The following is a 16,774-nucleotide window of genomic DNA, read 5'->3' on the forward strand; positions in this document are numbered from 1 at the left end:
TTATCAACTGACAATGTTCAAATTATAGTCATGACAGCAGCAACTGCCAGGCAGAGATTGGCCATTGGAACAGTCCTGGCCTGCCTGATGACTTCAGCTGTCTCTGTCTGTCTGTCTGTCTGTCTGTCTGTCTGTCTGTCTGTCTGTCTGTCTGTCTGTCTGTCTGTCTGTCTGTCTGTCTGTCTGTCTGTCTGTCTGTCTGTCTGTCTGTCTGTCTGTCTGTCTCTGTCTGCGCGCACACACACACACACACACACACACACACACACACACACACACACACACACACACACACACACACACACACACACACACACACACACACACACACACACACACACACACACACACACACACACACACACACACACACACACACACACACACACACACACACACACACACACACACAGCTTATCAACAGTTGATTTAGTGGTGGGAGGACGCATTACTCTGTTACTCCACCGAGTAAACTGACAACATTTCTGTACATCTGCTTTCTGTTGAAGTCAGATGAAATAAAAGTGTACAGTTGTCATAACAACATGCACTTACCTATTCTGTGTAACTTTAACACAGGCTGCTTCAGCATGGCTTCCTGGTAGATCTGTTCCTTCTCTATTCTGTGTAACTTTATCACAGGCTGCTTCAGCATGGCTGCCTGGTAGATCTCTGGCTGTCTTTTTTTTTTTTTTTTTTGATTGATTACTTTATTGAAAAATACATTTCAAAAGGATAGAGTCACAAGAAAGCCGTTAGGCTTGTTTCCGTTGTGGTCCTCTTGGGGAAAGGGGAAGGGGAGCAACCTCCTCTGTCGCTCCTCTGATGCAGCTGAACCCAAATAGTTCATCTCCTTCGGTCCACTTTGATGGTCGACGACATTTGAGGCCTGCGTTTACCGTTTGGGATGTGAATTTACTTGTAGACATTTCGTGCTCTTGACCGAGTGCTCTGCTCCGCTTCCTGACTATATACTCTCCCAGATCAACACCGGACAGAACAGTGCTTACATAACCAGGACCAACCCACTCTCCTCCCACTAGTCTCCAAGTAGAAAGTACTCGTTGTACTAAAATGTATTAACAAAAACATTTGTAAATAGCAGATCTACAAGTACACAACATGTTGCATGTCACAATGTGGTGTGAGCTTGTAGATCTGCTATTTTCATATAGGCCAAGTTTAAATAGGGCTCAATTGGTTAAATCTATACAAAGTAACTAGTAACTGAAGTTTTCAAATAATTGTAGTGAAGTAAAAGTACAACATTTTTGTCTCTGGAGTAGAAGTAAAAGTACAGAATATAGCTGCAAGCAGCTATAATGCAGCCCATTCAATTAACAAATTAGCATTTTAAATAGGTAGGCCTAAAGAAAGAAAAACAGGTGCGCTTCATGGAAACCGCCCTTGGTTGAGGCAGTGGTTGCTCATGTAACGCCCGGGATTCGAACTCGGGCCTCCTGCGTGAAAGTCCAACAACTCATAAACCAACTAAGTGGCACTCCAAAATAAAAAAAGATGCACGACTGGCTCAGATGCAATTTCTCATGTTTATTTGACACTGATACGTTTCGGCAGAGCCTTCTTCAGAGCAGACTACAAAGTGATACTGGGGATGTGGGTCCCTCTTTTAAAACCAATATTTTGATCATCCCCACCTGTGTAGAGGGGAGGTCCTTACTTATTATCAATGATCAATTGTAATCATTACAAAGCATCACAGTTAGAAGTTCACAATATAATCAGTACAAACATCACAGATCCTGTAAAAGTCACAGACATTTTCTTTTTTATACATTGCATATTAAATACAATATACAAATATAAATGTCTAGGGGCACAGAAAACCACATCAGGGACTCAGAACACACAGAAACTTTAAACACATTAGGCAGATTAAACATCAGGAACTCCAAGAACAACAAAACATATTACAAAAAGGGTTTGTAGGAAAAGTCATCTGTGGTTGCATAGTGCTGAGCTAATAAATCCAGACAATTTCTCTCTGAGATAACTTGGGAAGTTTACCCCCCTCTGGTGGTGGTAACTTGTTCAACCCCTACAAAGCGCAGAGATGAGGGTGAACCATGACTTGTTGTTTAGGCATCTTTTTGTTTGGCCAATGTAAGCTTTTTACCACAAGGACAGCTTAGCATGTAAACCACATTTGTGAAATTACAGTTTGATGAGTCTCTTTTGTGTATACTTTGTACCTGGATGTGAGAAGAATTTGCAATTGGTGGTATTGTTGCTTTGTGCACATCGTCCACATCTTTAGTTGCCCCTGAGGGTCAGCCTAGGTGGAACGTCAGGGCCAGATGATGATGAGTGAACCAATTTGTCTCTATATGCTGCATTCACATGGAATCAGGCAAGCGGTAGACCGTCTACCGCTTAAAAAATTAATATTTTTACCGTTTCGTGCCGCCCAGCAGGTTTTGCCGTCTACCGTAGACGGCAAAGCGTCAAAACCTGCTGGATGGCACGGAACGGTAACATTGACGCCGTCTGCCGTTACCGTCGCCGGTTCTGGCTGCCATGCCGTCCTGCTCCCGTCCACTAAAATGAAGTCCGGATTGCCGTCTACCGCTTGCCTGATGGGGGCTACACTGTGGGGGCTACACTGGCAGGGGTTAATATGCATGAATTAATAATGCATTAATCATAAATCTAATTCATTGTGCATATCCACATTCATAAACACTGTAGAAAGTGATGATGCATTTAGACCAAGTACTTTGCATTAAAAACTATAGAACTATATTTTTGGGTGGATTTTCAGTGTTTCGGGCATCAAGGGGTTAATAACAAAATATACTCAAGGGATATCCAACCCGGTCTCATTAAGAGGTGACCCCAAACTACAAGAATCAGTTGAGAAAAAAACTGAACAACCCAGTTTTTTCACCCAGTGCCAATTATCTAATCCTACACTTCCTCTGCCAACCTGGGGGGGCCAGCGGACTGACCTCATGCCTCCTTCTATGCATGAGGAGTCCAAGCTGCTTCTTTTCACCTGACAGGGGGGAATTTCCCTGGCCGGATGTAGCGTGTGGAAGGAACACGTTATTCCCGACGGTAACAAGACAACTCACCCTTTTTTCCCCTCCAAGTGAGTTGTCCGGACATCTCACCCCGAACGTCCGGACAACTCACCAGGGGTGAGATGTCTTCACTTTCGGGGGTGAGATGTCTTCACTTTCGGCCACTTTCGGGGTGAGTTGTCTTCACTTTCGGGATGAGTTGTCTGACTGAATATGTAGCATTTGAGCTCTTTTATATACTTTACTAAAAAAAAAAAAAAAACATACAAACATGGATGCACCTGGGACGTATCCTCAGTGATGTATCCCAAGGTCATCGGGGTTTCGGGTCTCGCAACATCATACCCCTCACTCAGGTGACCCAGCCGGGGTGATCAAGTCCCGACTTACGTCCCAGTAGCTACCCTCGATCAGTCCCATTAGGGAAAAACCAGGGCCACACAATCCGTTCCTCCTGAACTACTCTGCCGGGACTGGGAGGTACCATTCTGGCGCGTGGAAGGACTAGGCTCTGTGGGTTGACTCCTGTCCGGGCCCCTCCTACGTCTCACCAGGTCCACTCCTGCTCTCACCAGGTCAGGCCCTGTGCGTTGCACCAGACTCCCAGCACCAGGCACTTTATCCAGGAATGGTGGATTCTCGAGCCGCAGCGGTTCCGCAGGCTCCACCTTGCCCTTGGTGGTGCCGCAGGCTCCGCTTGAGCTTGAATGGCCCTCCTAAAGGCCTCACCGTGGGTTTGTTGGGCTTCTTCCTCACGGAAGACACAGGCTGGGGCGCCAACCCATACTGCTCCCGGGTGCCGTCTACTTTCCGGCTGCCACCCGTCTCTCCAGTGGTCACCAGACTATTCCTGTTTGTCACGTAGTCTATTCCTATGAGTCACTATAAATAGAATAACTAAAACAAAATACATACAAACATGGATGCACCTGGGACGTATCCTCAGTGATGTATCCCAAGGTCATCGGGGTTTCGGGTCTCGCAACATCATACCCCTCACTCAGGTGACCCAGCCGGGGTGATCAAGTCCCGACTTACGTCCCAGTAGCTACCCTCGATCAGTCCCATTAGGGAAAAACCAGGGCCACACAATCCGTTCCACCTGAACTACTCTGCCGGGACTGGGAGGTACCATTCTGGCGCGTGGAAGGACTAGGCTCTGTGGGTTGACTCCTGTCCGGGCCCCTCCTACGTCTCACCAGGTCCACTCCTGCTCTCACCAGGTCAGGCCCTGTGCGTTGCACCAGACTCTGGATATGTTTACTGAATATTGCACAATAATACTTTACTGAATATTTCACAAGAATATAACACAAGAGTCAAATGTAGCCTACGGTCAAATGTAATGTAGTTTATTTAAATATAGAAACATTGTAAACAAAGCAGTGCAATGCACAGCCATGCACAGCCAATTAATTTCCTTCTCAGTTTGGCCAATCAGGTTATCATGCTTTTGACTTTGAAATCTTAACTGCCAGCAGTGCCAGCCAGCCGGATGAAAATCAGTTGACTCAGACTGACTTGAATGAAGCCAAGGTAAGCTAAGCTTCTAGCCTAGATCATGTATTTCTAAATTGTTAGTAGGATACAATATTGTGCTTGTTTTGTTTGTTTGTTTTTCCAAAGTAACTGATTATATAAGGCATTGAGGGGAGGGGAATTTCCGGTGATAAGATTAGACTTTTGAATTGTGTTTGTTTAAACAACTAAATAAATCCTAATGTTTGTGTGTATTCCTTCACAGGAAATGCGTTTCCTGAAATCAAACGAATATGCTTCTATCTTCTGCTCAACAGCATAGGAGCAGGTCATTGCATTGCTTCGGCCGACATAAACATTATAACAGGTAAGAAAATATATATAGACTTTTGTTTTTTCCCCATTAATGCTCTAGCTGTGTATTCAATTCATCAAGGCATTCCGGTGATAAGCGTAGACTTAGTATTGAGCGGTTTTGAATAGACATTGAATTGTGTTTGTTTGTTTAGATAAACTAAATAAATCCTAATTGTGTTTCCTTTTTTTGTTTTTTTTCCCTTTTTAGCCTTTCTGAGTCTTTGAAAAGAAGCCATCGTCTGGACCGTCTGGGCTAGCCTGGCTAATAAGCCAGACTAATATCACACAACACTGTCGCGGTATATCAGTCTGGGCTGGCTCCACTTGGATTTCATTTCCCGGGGAACATTTTCTCTTTGACGCAATTGGTCAGAGCTACTGTCAGTCAAAAGTCTCAAGCATTGAACGTCACTGTACCAAAGCCCGCCTATATTGCATACCGTGTCCCGATTGGTCCGACCTGTTCTCTGCTGTAGGAAAGAGGCGTGCTACTGAGCCTCGCCAGACCGTAATCCGCTGGTAGGCAACTTTTTTTTGCCAACGGCTGATTCGGTCTGGTTTATTAACCAGGCTACGTCTGGGCCACCCCCCCCCCCCCCCCCCCCCCCCACACACACACACACACACACACACACACACAAAATGGTGCATTTATATAGTGCCTTTATCCAAGGCGCTTTACAGAGATTGTGCATTACATTCACATTACATTCTTGTAGCTTTTTTTTTTACCATTTATGTACAACTTATAAAGTTGCTTTTTGTATTTTTAAAACATTTTAAAGTGCTTGTACAAGCTCAGGTTATATATAAGTTTTCACCCAAGGGCTGTTCATTTATATTGTTTATTTTGTATTCAGTGTTTTCTGCTTTAGTTCTACACTGAATCCCACTGAATCTACAGAGGACTGGATATCCCAGACCAGGGGGAGTTGGAGAGTTAGAAAGGAACTAGTCTACTATAAAAGTAACATTTCAATAAAATGCATTAGAAACTACTTTCAGAACATTATTATATTATTTTAGGGTGTGGAAGAGATTTAAATATACACTAACTGGAAGAAAGTACAATTGCATTGGATTTCACACAATGACATGCAAATTAATTAACACCTAGCTTGCCCATGGGCCTTCTTTATCTTTATTTTTTTTTTTTTTTATCTTTATTTTTATTTATCTTGAACATAAAAAGTACAAATAACAGTACATCAACACCCATGGGCCTTTGTGTGTCAAATTAGCCCATCACATTTGGCAGCTACTTTTAAACACATCTTACATTTGAGTATTTTTTTTCTGTTGTATACTATTTTCATAGTTTTGAGGGAAATTGCTGCTGTTTGTCCCAACATTTGTTTCAAAAAGCTTTAGACCCTGTATAAAAATAATGAAAATGGCATATCTACAAGCTCACAATACGCCAATATACAAGATGTGAATTGGTATATTGGCTAATTTCGTGGTATATTTCACTTTACGTTTTTATTCAAAGATTTGGCTTATATATGAAATATACTATGTTTTATTTAAAGCATTATAAACACATCTACTCATTAGGATACCCGAGTTAGATTCCACCAATAATACATTGTTTTCATTTGTCTAATGCTGTTAAAGGGTAAGACCACTTTTTTAGAGGTTTGGGTTGTTTTCTTACCTTATTATGGTCAAACTAGTCCAGTCCAGGAGTTATTTCGCTCCATAGTGCAGTTTTACAGAAAATAGCGTTATAAAAATACCAGCCCATTGACTTACATTGTACACTGAAACAGCTCTCAAAATCACTCTTTTAGTTCGTAAACAAACACAAACAAAGTTGTTTCAGACAATATAGAGCAACACCAAACCTCATGTGGTTTTTTTTTTTTCATAAAAATGTTAACTTCCTGTTGATTTTACTATATGAAGATCTGGATCCGGATCCATGGATCCAGTCCGGGTTTTCTTCTGAATAAAAATGGACAAATCAACAGGAAGTTAACATTTTTATGAAAAAAAAAAACCACATGAGGTTTGGTGTTGCTCTATATTGTCTGAAACAACTTTGTTTGTGTTTGTTTACGAACTAAAAGAGTGATTTTGAGAGCTGTTTCAGTGTACAATGTAAGTCAATGGGCTGGTATTTTTATAACGCTATTTTCTGTAAAACTGCACTATGGAGCGAAATAACTCCTGGACTGGACTAGTTTGACCATAATAAGGTAAGAAAACAACCCAAACCTCTAAAAAAGTGGTCTTACCCTTTAAATGTGATAAACACAGTTTTGTATAGCTTTTTTTTATTAGGCTATATTCGTTTTTATAAATATGAATTAAAATACTCTATATTCTCTTGCATCCAAAGAGCTCAAAAAAATAAGAAAGCTGAAAAAAAAATCATGATCACTGATTAGTGTATACCACAATATAGATCAGTGGATCTCTCTCTCTCTCTCTTTCTGCCCCCACACAAAATGCCTTTGTGTGACCATTAGTTAGAACATTAGCTCTCTGCTGCCATCTCCTGGTGACAGCATGGAACAAAGTGGTACCACCAAAGACGTGGTGCCAGGGAGGTGCCAGGGAGGCACCACCAGTGACACTTTGGAGTGCTCACCACTGTAATTGTAGCCTATTTGTAGCCTTTTTCAAGCATCACTTTGTTAATAGGCGACTATTTGTTATACATAGGGGGGTTTAATAGGCGACTATTTGTTATACATAGGGGGGGTTGAAAAATGAAGTGCCCCCTTTGGAAAAAAGTATGCCCCCCTGCTGATTTGTGCCTGGAGATGGCACTGCGGTTAACTAACCTTCACTGCTAACAGCACCCAGCAGTGGCAACAGCATAGAGTTCACCCAGCAGTGGCAACAGCATAGAGTTCACCCAGCAGTGGCAACAGCATAGAGTTCACCCAGAAGTGGCAACAGCATAGAGTTCACCCAGCAGTGGCAACAGCATAGAGTTCACCCAGCAGTGGCAACAGCAAGGAGTTTGTATCTCCTGTCAGCTTCACGTTCTGAAATGGCAGGGGAGAAGAGAAGAAAATAATAAGTTGTCGGGCTACAGGATGACATTTTGAAAGTCATAACAGTCACTGACAGGGCTGTGTCACCATTATTTTACTGTATAGTCACTCAAATTGGGATTAACGATTCAACCCATTAAAGGGCCACTTCACCCCTTTTGCAACCAGATCTTATTTTAATGATGTTTAGGACACAAGAAACACTTTCCTGTCACATATTATACACATGTGTAAAATATGTTTTGTGTCCATGACATCATGGACACTTTGAAATACTAAAATCTAAAAAAAAACATTACCCACTAAACCCCCAGGGAAGTGTTTGTCTCCCAAACATCATTAAAATAATATCTGGTTGCAAAAGGGGTGAAGTGTCCCTTTAATGTATACACAGACATAGAACACCCCGCATTGCTTCTGGTTGCGGAGCAACATAAATGCTCCGTTTGTACTCACCCATTAAATAATTCCAAAGACGTGGAGTGAGATATAGTCCTCTAGTTTCATATCCATGTGAAAGTTCTGGCACAAAACGTGCATTTAATCAAATATCTCCACTTTTCCACCACAGTCGCACATACACCTTTCACTCCGGGCAAAGGGGTCCGGAATGACAGCTGGACTGAATTGAACAAAACTTCCTCCGACCACCACAGACGTCATCACCAATTGACCAGGGAAGCACAAATGTTTGGGGCACACAATCGGCAGGTGCTGGGTAATTAATCACACCACCTGTGCCGCGAACTTGCGTTTCCCTGGTCAATTGGTGATGACGTTTGTGATGGTCAAAGAAAGTTGATAAATTAAGTCTAGCTGTCATTCAGAGCGCCTTTGCCTGGAGAGAAAGCTGTCCGGGTGCAGCTCGTGAAAAAGCTGAGATATTTGACTAAACAAACATTTTATGATAATTACTTACTACTCACATGGATATGAAAGTTGAGGACCATATCAGACTCCCAAGTTTTTGGAATTATTTATTGAGAGAGTACACACTGTTCAGGGCAATTTATCTACTTTGGGTTATCTTTCCGATGTAAACAGCTGAAATATGACCATGCCCCCCTTGTGTCCTAAAGCACTGTACTTGGTCACATACAGTATGAGCCCCCCCTCCCCTCATGATGCAGGCAACTGCCTGTTCTGCCTGATGGGAGGGCCGGCCCTGCTGGTATGTGAAATACTGCAATGTATGTAACATAGACAGTCTAGGGCTATAATTGATCACATCTGCCTTGTGCAACAATTTTTCTTTATGAAGCCTAAAAGAAATTCAAACTTTGTATTCATATGTTCAACATCAAACACAATTGTTAATCGCAAACATTTGTATGACAATGAATGGTCAACTTAACATGTTGTAATGGTGACACAGCCCTAGTTTCTACTACAGCCACATGTAATCCAGGTACGTACCGTGTGGAGCCTTCCGCCGCTCAGGTTGAAGATAGCTGGTATTAATAGAGCCACGTAGGTTGTCCCGAGCACCGTACGCCTCGTAATCTCAGGGAGATTGTTCGTTGGCACCGTTATACGTTTCAGCTCAGCCGAGCAGACACTCTTATTACCAGCCCTCTCCTGAAGACTGCATCCAAGGTCACCGTCTGACACCAAGGTCACATGATCAACCTGTAAGACACAGTCATACACCAACGTTACACTGTTTATCCAGATTTTATACATTGTAGAAATAACATAATTTAAAACGTTATATTTCCCGCACAGGTTTAGTTCTGATGTGTTAATTTAAAGCTGTAGTTCCGGTCATTTGGTGGTGGTGGGGTGTGTGTGTGTGTGTGTGTGTGTGTGTGTGTGTGTGTGTGTGTGTGTGTGTGTGTGTGTGTGTGTGTGTGTGCGCGCGCGCGCACGTGCGTGTGTGTGTGTGAGTAAATTATTATTCTTTTTTGGGGTTTCCTAAAATATATTATTTCAATAGATTAAGGAAATTAAACATCCTACTATAAATGCGCCATGCACGTCTCATGTGTGTCTGTGTGTGTGTACGGTTGTAATGCACGTAACTCGAGAACCGTTCGCCCCACCAACTTCACATTCGACACACGTGTGTATTTTTTGAGAGACGCAGCAAAGCAGCAGTTGGAGTTACACAGTTACTGATACAAAGCAGTGTTGTTTTTGGCAGCAAATTTCTATTTTAGTTTTAGTCACTTGAATAGTTTTCATTTAGTTTTAGTCACTTGAATAGTTTTCATTTAGTTATAGTCACTTGAATAGTTTTCATTTAGTTTTAGTCACTTGAATAGTTTTCATTTAGTTATAGTCACTTGAATAGTTTTCATTTAGTTTTAGTCACTTGAATAGTTTTCATTTAGTTATAGTCACTTGAATAGTTTTCATTTAGTTTTAGTCAGATTTTAGTCACCTGGAATGTTTTAGTGTTAGTCTAGTTTCAGTCGACTAAATATCATACGATTATAGTCGACTAAATCTACAGTTGATTTAGTCGACTAAAATGCATTTTGGCGGGCCTTGATGCTTGCAACCAAGTTTTAAATGACTTATAGCGTGTGAAAACGTGTACGTCACCAAGAGGAGGGCGGCGTCTGAAAAGCTAGGGACGGCCCTCTCGTGGGCATTACATTCTAGCCCACATCACTCAGAATAGAGTGACGGTGGTATGTTTTTGTAAATATTGAGCACGTTCTTGGCGACAACATAGTGAACCAACACCAGGATGGATAGAAAGAACATTACAAGGACATGGAAAATATTGTGAACAAACACGGCTGTGCTTAGATACTTTGTTGAACATTATGTCTCTGCGCCCGTGCGCCGTACAGCCGAGATCCAAGCCATTCTACGTCTTTTTGTAAACTCGTCAATCTGGGTTCCTTGATGCTGTCTCCATGCTGGAAAGCTGAAAATCGAATTCCGTTTTCTGGCTCATTCCCTCGACGTGACCTGCTGTGGCACTTATTTACTGAGCAAGTCTGCACCATTGTGAGGTCAGTTTAAAAAAAGAACGTATACAAGCACACTGGATAGTCGCTCAATGTAAACAAACCAGACAAGCATGGCGGCCGCTACCACGTGACACATATGTTGACGCCCCCTCCAGGAGATTTTGGTACACACTATACTGGATCTCTTGTCCACTAGTCCCCATATCCTAGCATTTTAGTCTAGTTTTTATTTGCTGACGGAAATTGTCAATATATTTAGTCTTAGTTTTAGTCATCATAGCTTAGTCCTCATTTCGTTTTCATTTAGTTTTCGTCAGTGAAAAAAGGTAGTCGACGGACGTTTTTCCTCTTAGTTTTAGTCGACAAAATCAACACTGCCCTACAGGGTCCTTAGATTAACTACAGGGTGTGACAGGAACTTTATTTATTTTTTACATGAACCACTTCAACCCTATAGCATCTCTATTCTGAGCGGAACATTAGCCGAAAGTATAGCAGATCTACAAGCTCACAGCTCCTCGCAATGTCAGGCGTTGTGAGCTGGTATAGATCTGCTATTTTCCGACAAAGACATTTGGTGTAGAACTAAATCTTTGTAAACTGTGCCTCCCTCCTCCAGCTCTGTGATCCTTCCATTAGAAATGGATTCCATCTGTCCGTGAAAAATTACATGACAATAATTCACATATACTGAACTTAGGTATTATTTTTCCTCATATCTTTGCTGCCAGGCAGAAACCTTGTATCTCCATATTTTGTTTGATTTCGTTTTTTTGTATATAAATGAATGTCCTAGTTCACACTTCATCAGCGTTGCAGTCCCGTCCCCTACCAGGGACCAGGAAATGATTCCCCGTTCATTTTCCTCATAGACATTTCAAAAAGTATTTATTTAAAGACCTTTTAAGCCTCGTACAAAGCCAACTCGAGTTGTGAGAAATCATGACAACAAACACAATTTTTCGGGCCTAACAAATAATTAGAAAGAAGAAGAAAACGGAAGGTTAGAACACTTTTTTTTGTTGTTTTTCTTCTTTGTAATTATTTGTTCGGCCCAAAATATTGTGTTTATTGTCATGATTTGTCACGACTCGAGTTGGCTTTATACGTCGCTTAAAAGGTCTATAAATAAATACTTTTTGAAATGTCTATGAGGAAAATGAACGGGGAATCATTTCCTGGTCCCTGGTAGGGGGCGGGACTGCGACGCTCTATGACAATGGCATGCAAAAGTAGTTAAAATAGCAGATCTACAAGTTTGCCCGAGCGGCGATGATTGCCATCTTTGAAAGAACAACAATAATACATTAAAAGCATTAACAAAAAGCGTGTGACTAAATAATAATGACATTGGATGCATTTGGAACAGTGAAAACTAACAGATCATTAGAATTCTAGATGAATTATTATAGTAGTAAACATACAATAAACAGACAATAGTGCTTTTGAATATGTGTTTATTCACATTGAGTTGCAGTATCAGTGTTACATGTACACTCTATAAAGTAATGGTACTGGTATCAGTGTTACATGTACACTCTATAAAGTAATGGTACTGGTATCAGTGTTACATGTACACTCTATAAAGTATAAAGTAGTGGTACTGGTATCATTGTTACATGTACACTCTATAAAGTAATGGTACTGGTATCAGTGTTACATGTACACTCTATAAAGTAATGGTACTGGTGTCAGTGTTACATGTACACTCTATAAAGTATAAAGTAGTGGTACTGGTATCATTGTTACATGTACACTCTATAAAGTAATGGTACTGGTATAAGTGTTACATGTACACTCTGTAAAGTAATGGTACTGGTATCAGTGTTACATGTACACTCAATAAAGTAATGGTACTGGTATCAGTGTTACATGTACACTCTATAAAGTAATGGTACTGGTATCAGTGTTACATGGAATAGACCAGAACACCACTCCATGTGCTGTAGTTGTTTGAGTTATCATAGAGCCTGTACCCAGAAGGTAGTCTCATGTCAACGGTGTCTCCCTCCTCCAGCTCTAGGATCATTCCATTAGAAATGGATTCCATCTTTCCATGATTGTTGTATCCATAGTTCCACATGAGACGCTGATCATTTTTATACATTGTGATAACCACAGTCTCTGATGATCTATTGAGAGCTGCAGTGAACCTGAAGTCATAAAGTCCTTTAACAGGAGATGTGAAGATTCCTATGTAGAGAACACACATGCATGCACATACGCACAAATATACGCGCACACACACACACACACACACACACACACACACACACACACACACACACACACACACACACACACACACACACACACACACACACACACACACACACACACACACACACACACACACACACACACACACACACACACACACGTAGAATCAGAGAGAAGAACACCTGGCATACTGGAGTGGACTTCACCACTTTTCAACCCGTCTTCACGTAATAAGTCCTCAATAATAATCATGATAAAACCACCATTCTTTTCTACTCAGTCTGTGTCTCATAGGAGGGCTGTGGGCAGTTCGGAAACCCGTCCACCAGTGACATCATCGTTTTTTAAACAAGATGTTTTTTACTAAAATGTTTAGATTTTTATCATCGTGAGAACGATGGCTTCCTTTTTCGCATTGCAACTTTTCAAGACTAGAAAGCCTACAGTTTCTGTTAGCTTGGATTCCCCATTGATGATGTCACTGGTGGACGGTTTCTAAACTGCCCACAGCCCTCCTATGAGACACAGACAGAGTAGAAAAACAATTGTGCCATTTTATCATGATTATTATTGAGGACCTATTATAAAGATAGGTTGAAAAGTGGTGAAGTGGTCCTTTAATACTTACCTTATTATACCTTTAACAAGAGCTTGTGACTAAATAATAACTACATTGGATCCATTGAATAGACAACTTATTTTCCCCCATTTCCTGAAAAGTTTTGGACATTTATTGGGTGGGTGGGTTTTTGGTTATGGGGTTGGGTGGGTGGGTTTAGGGTTATGGGGTTGGGTGGGTGGGTTTTTGGTTATGGGGTTGGGTGGGTGGGTTTTTGGTTATGGGGTTGGGTGGGTGGGTTTAGGGTTATGGGGTTGGGTTTAGGGTTATGGGGTTGGGTGGGTGGGTTTTTGGTTATGGGGTTGGGTGGGTGGGTTTAGGCTTATGGGGTTGGGTGGGTGAGTTTTTGGTTATGGGGTTGGGTGGGTGGGTTTAGGGTTATGGGGTTGGGTTTAGGGTTATGGGGTTGGGTGGGTGGGTTTTTGGTTATGGGGTTGGGTGGGTGGGTTTTTGTTTGTCTTATGAGTTTGGTTTTCTTTTTGTTGTTTTCCAGAAAACTTTTTTACTACTGATATCTATCTTCCTGTGACATTCCTTCAATTAAAAATATGTTAAAATACAAGGTTTCCATCTGACCGTGACATTATGTACTGTAATTGTGTAATTAGTTGGTGAGAGCTAATTATTATGCATTAATAAAGTTATTTAACATGAGTTTAATCACCACCTACCTGTGGATGGATTGTAGGCGTTGCCGAGGTTAGTGAAGACCTTCTTATAGACCAGAGTGGTTAAGGAACCAAATGGTCCAACAGAGTTACTCAAACCAACAGAGAAGGCAATCTGTGGCTTGTCTGTCAACACAGGAACATTACATAACTGTTTATAATATTATTAAAGCATTAATGATACTATCAGCCCTACTATATTAAAGCCCCATAATACTTATGATAATGTTGTTGTTTTTTTAATATAATGCTTAACAACATATTTGATAATATGTACTTACTCCACAGTTCCTGCACCTTGTTGTCAGTGTCAGCGAGCCTGTTCTCTACGGTGGACAGCTGAGCAAGCTGGGCTGAAATCAACATTATTCATATTAAATCAGCCATAAATCCACCTGTAGTTTAATTTGAGTATATCAACTATACAATCAATAACATGAACAACTAACTATTCTCCAAGCATCAAATGAAGTAATTAAAATGAATTGAACACTAAAGTAAGTCATTGTTTCATCACTGTCCTCTCCTGCCTGCATCCACTGAACATCATGTTGTTCTATTATTACCTTCACTTTCCTTCTTCAAGGCCTCCACACTGGTCTCACTGCTGCTCAGTCTGGTCTCTAGAACCTGGACCTGGTCATCAGTGGTACCCAGTCTGGTCTCTAGAACCTGGACCTGGTCATCAGTGGTACCCAGTCTGGTCTCTAGAACCTGGACCTGGCCATCAGTGGTACCCAGTCTGGTCTCTAGAACCTGGACCTGGTCATCAGTGGTACCCAGTCTGGTCTCTAGGACCTGGACTTCGGTCTCACTGCTGCTCAGTCTGGCCTGAAGGTCTTCCCGCTCTTTCTCAGCGGCGCTCAGTTTGGCAGCCATTTCTGAAGAGAACAAAATGATTACATTTAGTAATAGAGATTAGTAAATGTTATTGGCCCGGTTTCCCAAAGGACACATGGTGTAAGAGGTATGGTGTAGCACATGCTCAGATGCCCTCTAGGCCAGGGGTTCTCAACGTTTTTGGCCGGGGACCCCCGGAAATGCTTTGGCAATGTCTCGGGACCCCCGCCCCGCCCCCTCCCGACCCCCAATATAAATTGACTGCTACAATAACCTTAAACCATTTTGGGCGGGAACCCCTTTTGGTGTTTTAAGCATTGTTATAATTTAGCTATTTAAAAATAGCAGATCTACAAGCTCATAGCGCGCCACCGAGTGGCGCGCTACGAGCTTGTAGGTCTGCTATCGCGACCCACGGGTTGAGAACCCCTGCTCTAGGCCACACACAGAAGCCTGTGAACATAGACATTCCGTGCATAGATGTGCCACGCAATGGTAGGCCTCAGGCCTACCATTCTGAAATTTAATTTAATAATATTTGGACTGCTGGACAGCTGACAGTAGGCTCTCTTTACTCTTATATAAAATATATATATATATTTTTTTAAGTAAAGAGAGCCTACAGGTAGACCTGAGGCCTACCAATGCATGGCACATCAATGCACGGAATGTCTATGTTCACAGGCTTCTGTGTGCGGCCTAGAGGAGCAACTGAGCATGTGCTACACCATACCTCTTACACCATGTGTCCTTTGGGAAACCGGGCCATTATCACCACAGCATCTATTCTCAGAAAAAGAAAAATAATAATTTAAGGCCAAACTAAAGTAATTTTCTATTCTCCAAGCATCAAATGAAGTAATTAAAATGTATTATTACTATATTAAATTAAGATGTTTTTTCCTCTCCTGCCTGCAGCCACTGAACATCATGGTGTTCTGATTACCTTGACTGTCCTTCTTCAAGGCCTCCACACTGGTCTCACTGCTGCTCAGTCTGGTCTCACTGCTGCTCAGTCTGCTCTGAAGGTCTTCCAGCTCTTTCTCAGCGGCACTCAGTTTGGCAGCCATTTCTGAAGAGAAGGAAATCACAGCAAAACTTTTACACATTTTAAAACACACACACACACACACACACACACACACACACACACACACACACACACACACACACACACACACACACACACACACACACACACACACACACACACACACACACACACACACACACACACACACACACACATCAGCCCTTATCTTCTTTAACTTGAACTTCTAACACAAATAATGAATCACACTTTGCACACAAGAAAAGCATTCCTGACCTGCATTCTCCTTGGCCATCCGTTCCATCTCGTACTTGGTGATGCCCAGCTCCAACCGAAGATCACTCACGGAGTCCCTCTGCTTCTCCACCTCTCCCTCCACGTTGTTCAGGCTCTGTCTCTATTCCACCATGGTGGCTCCCAGGTTGAGCACCATGCCTCTCAACTTCTCCAGTTCGGTCCAGAGGTCGGGTTGTAAGAGGGTGGCTGGTTCTGCGCCGTTGCCTCTCTCACTGCCCGACCGCCCTGAGTCTCCCTGAGCTCGGACCTCAGAGAGACACATGAACA

At 42.0% G+C, this 16,774-nt stretch overlaps 1 protein-coding gene across 1 annotated transcript; it reads right to left on the reverse strand.

Annotated features, from left to right (window-relative positions):
• Positions 1–12,681: 12,681 nt before the first annotated feature.
• On the reverse strand, positions 12,682–16,514 carry LOC306921366 (complement C1q-like protein 2; the record flags this gene model as incomplete). Its single annotated transcript, XM_079498477.1, has 7 exons — positions 12,682–13,005; positions 14,323–14,445; positions 14,601–14,672; positions 14,886–15,033; positions 15,118–15,200; positions 16,166–16,231; positions 16,487–16,514. 7 exons carry the CDS (start codon positions 16,512–16,514, stop codon positions 12,722–12,724), a joined length of 804 nt encoding a protein of 267 aa, XP_079354603.1. The 3' UTR covers positions 12,682–12,721.
• Between the last annotated feature and the right edge of the window lie 260 nt (positions 16,515–16,774).

The sequence above is a fragment of the Electrona antarctica genome (genome assembly GCF_951216825.1).
Source record: "Electrona antarctica genome assembly, chromosome: 4".
NCBI lineage: Eukaryota > Metazoa > Chordata > Actinopteri > Myctophiformes > Myctophidae > Electrona > Electrona antarctica.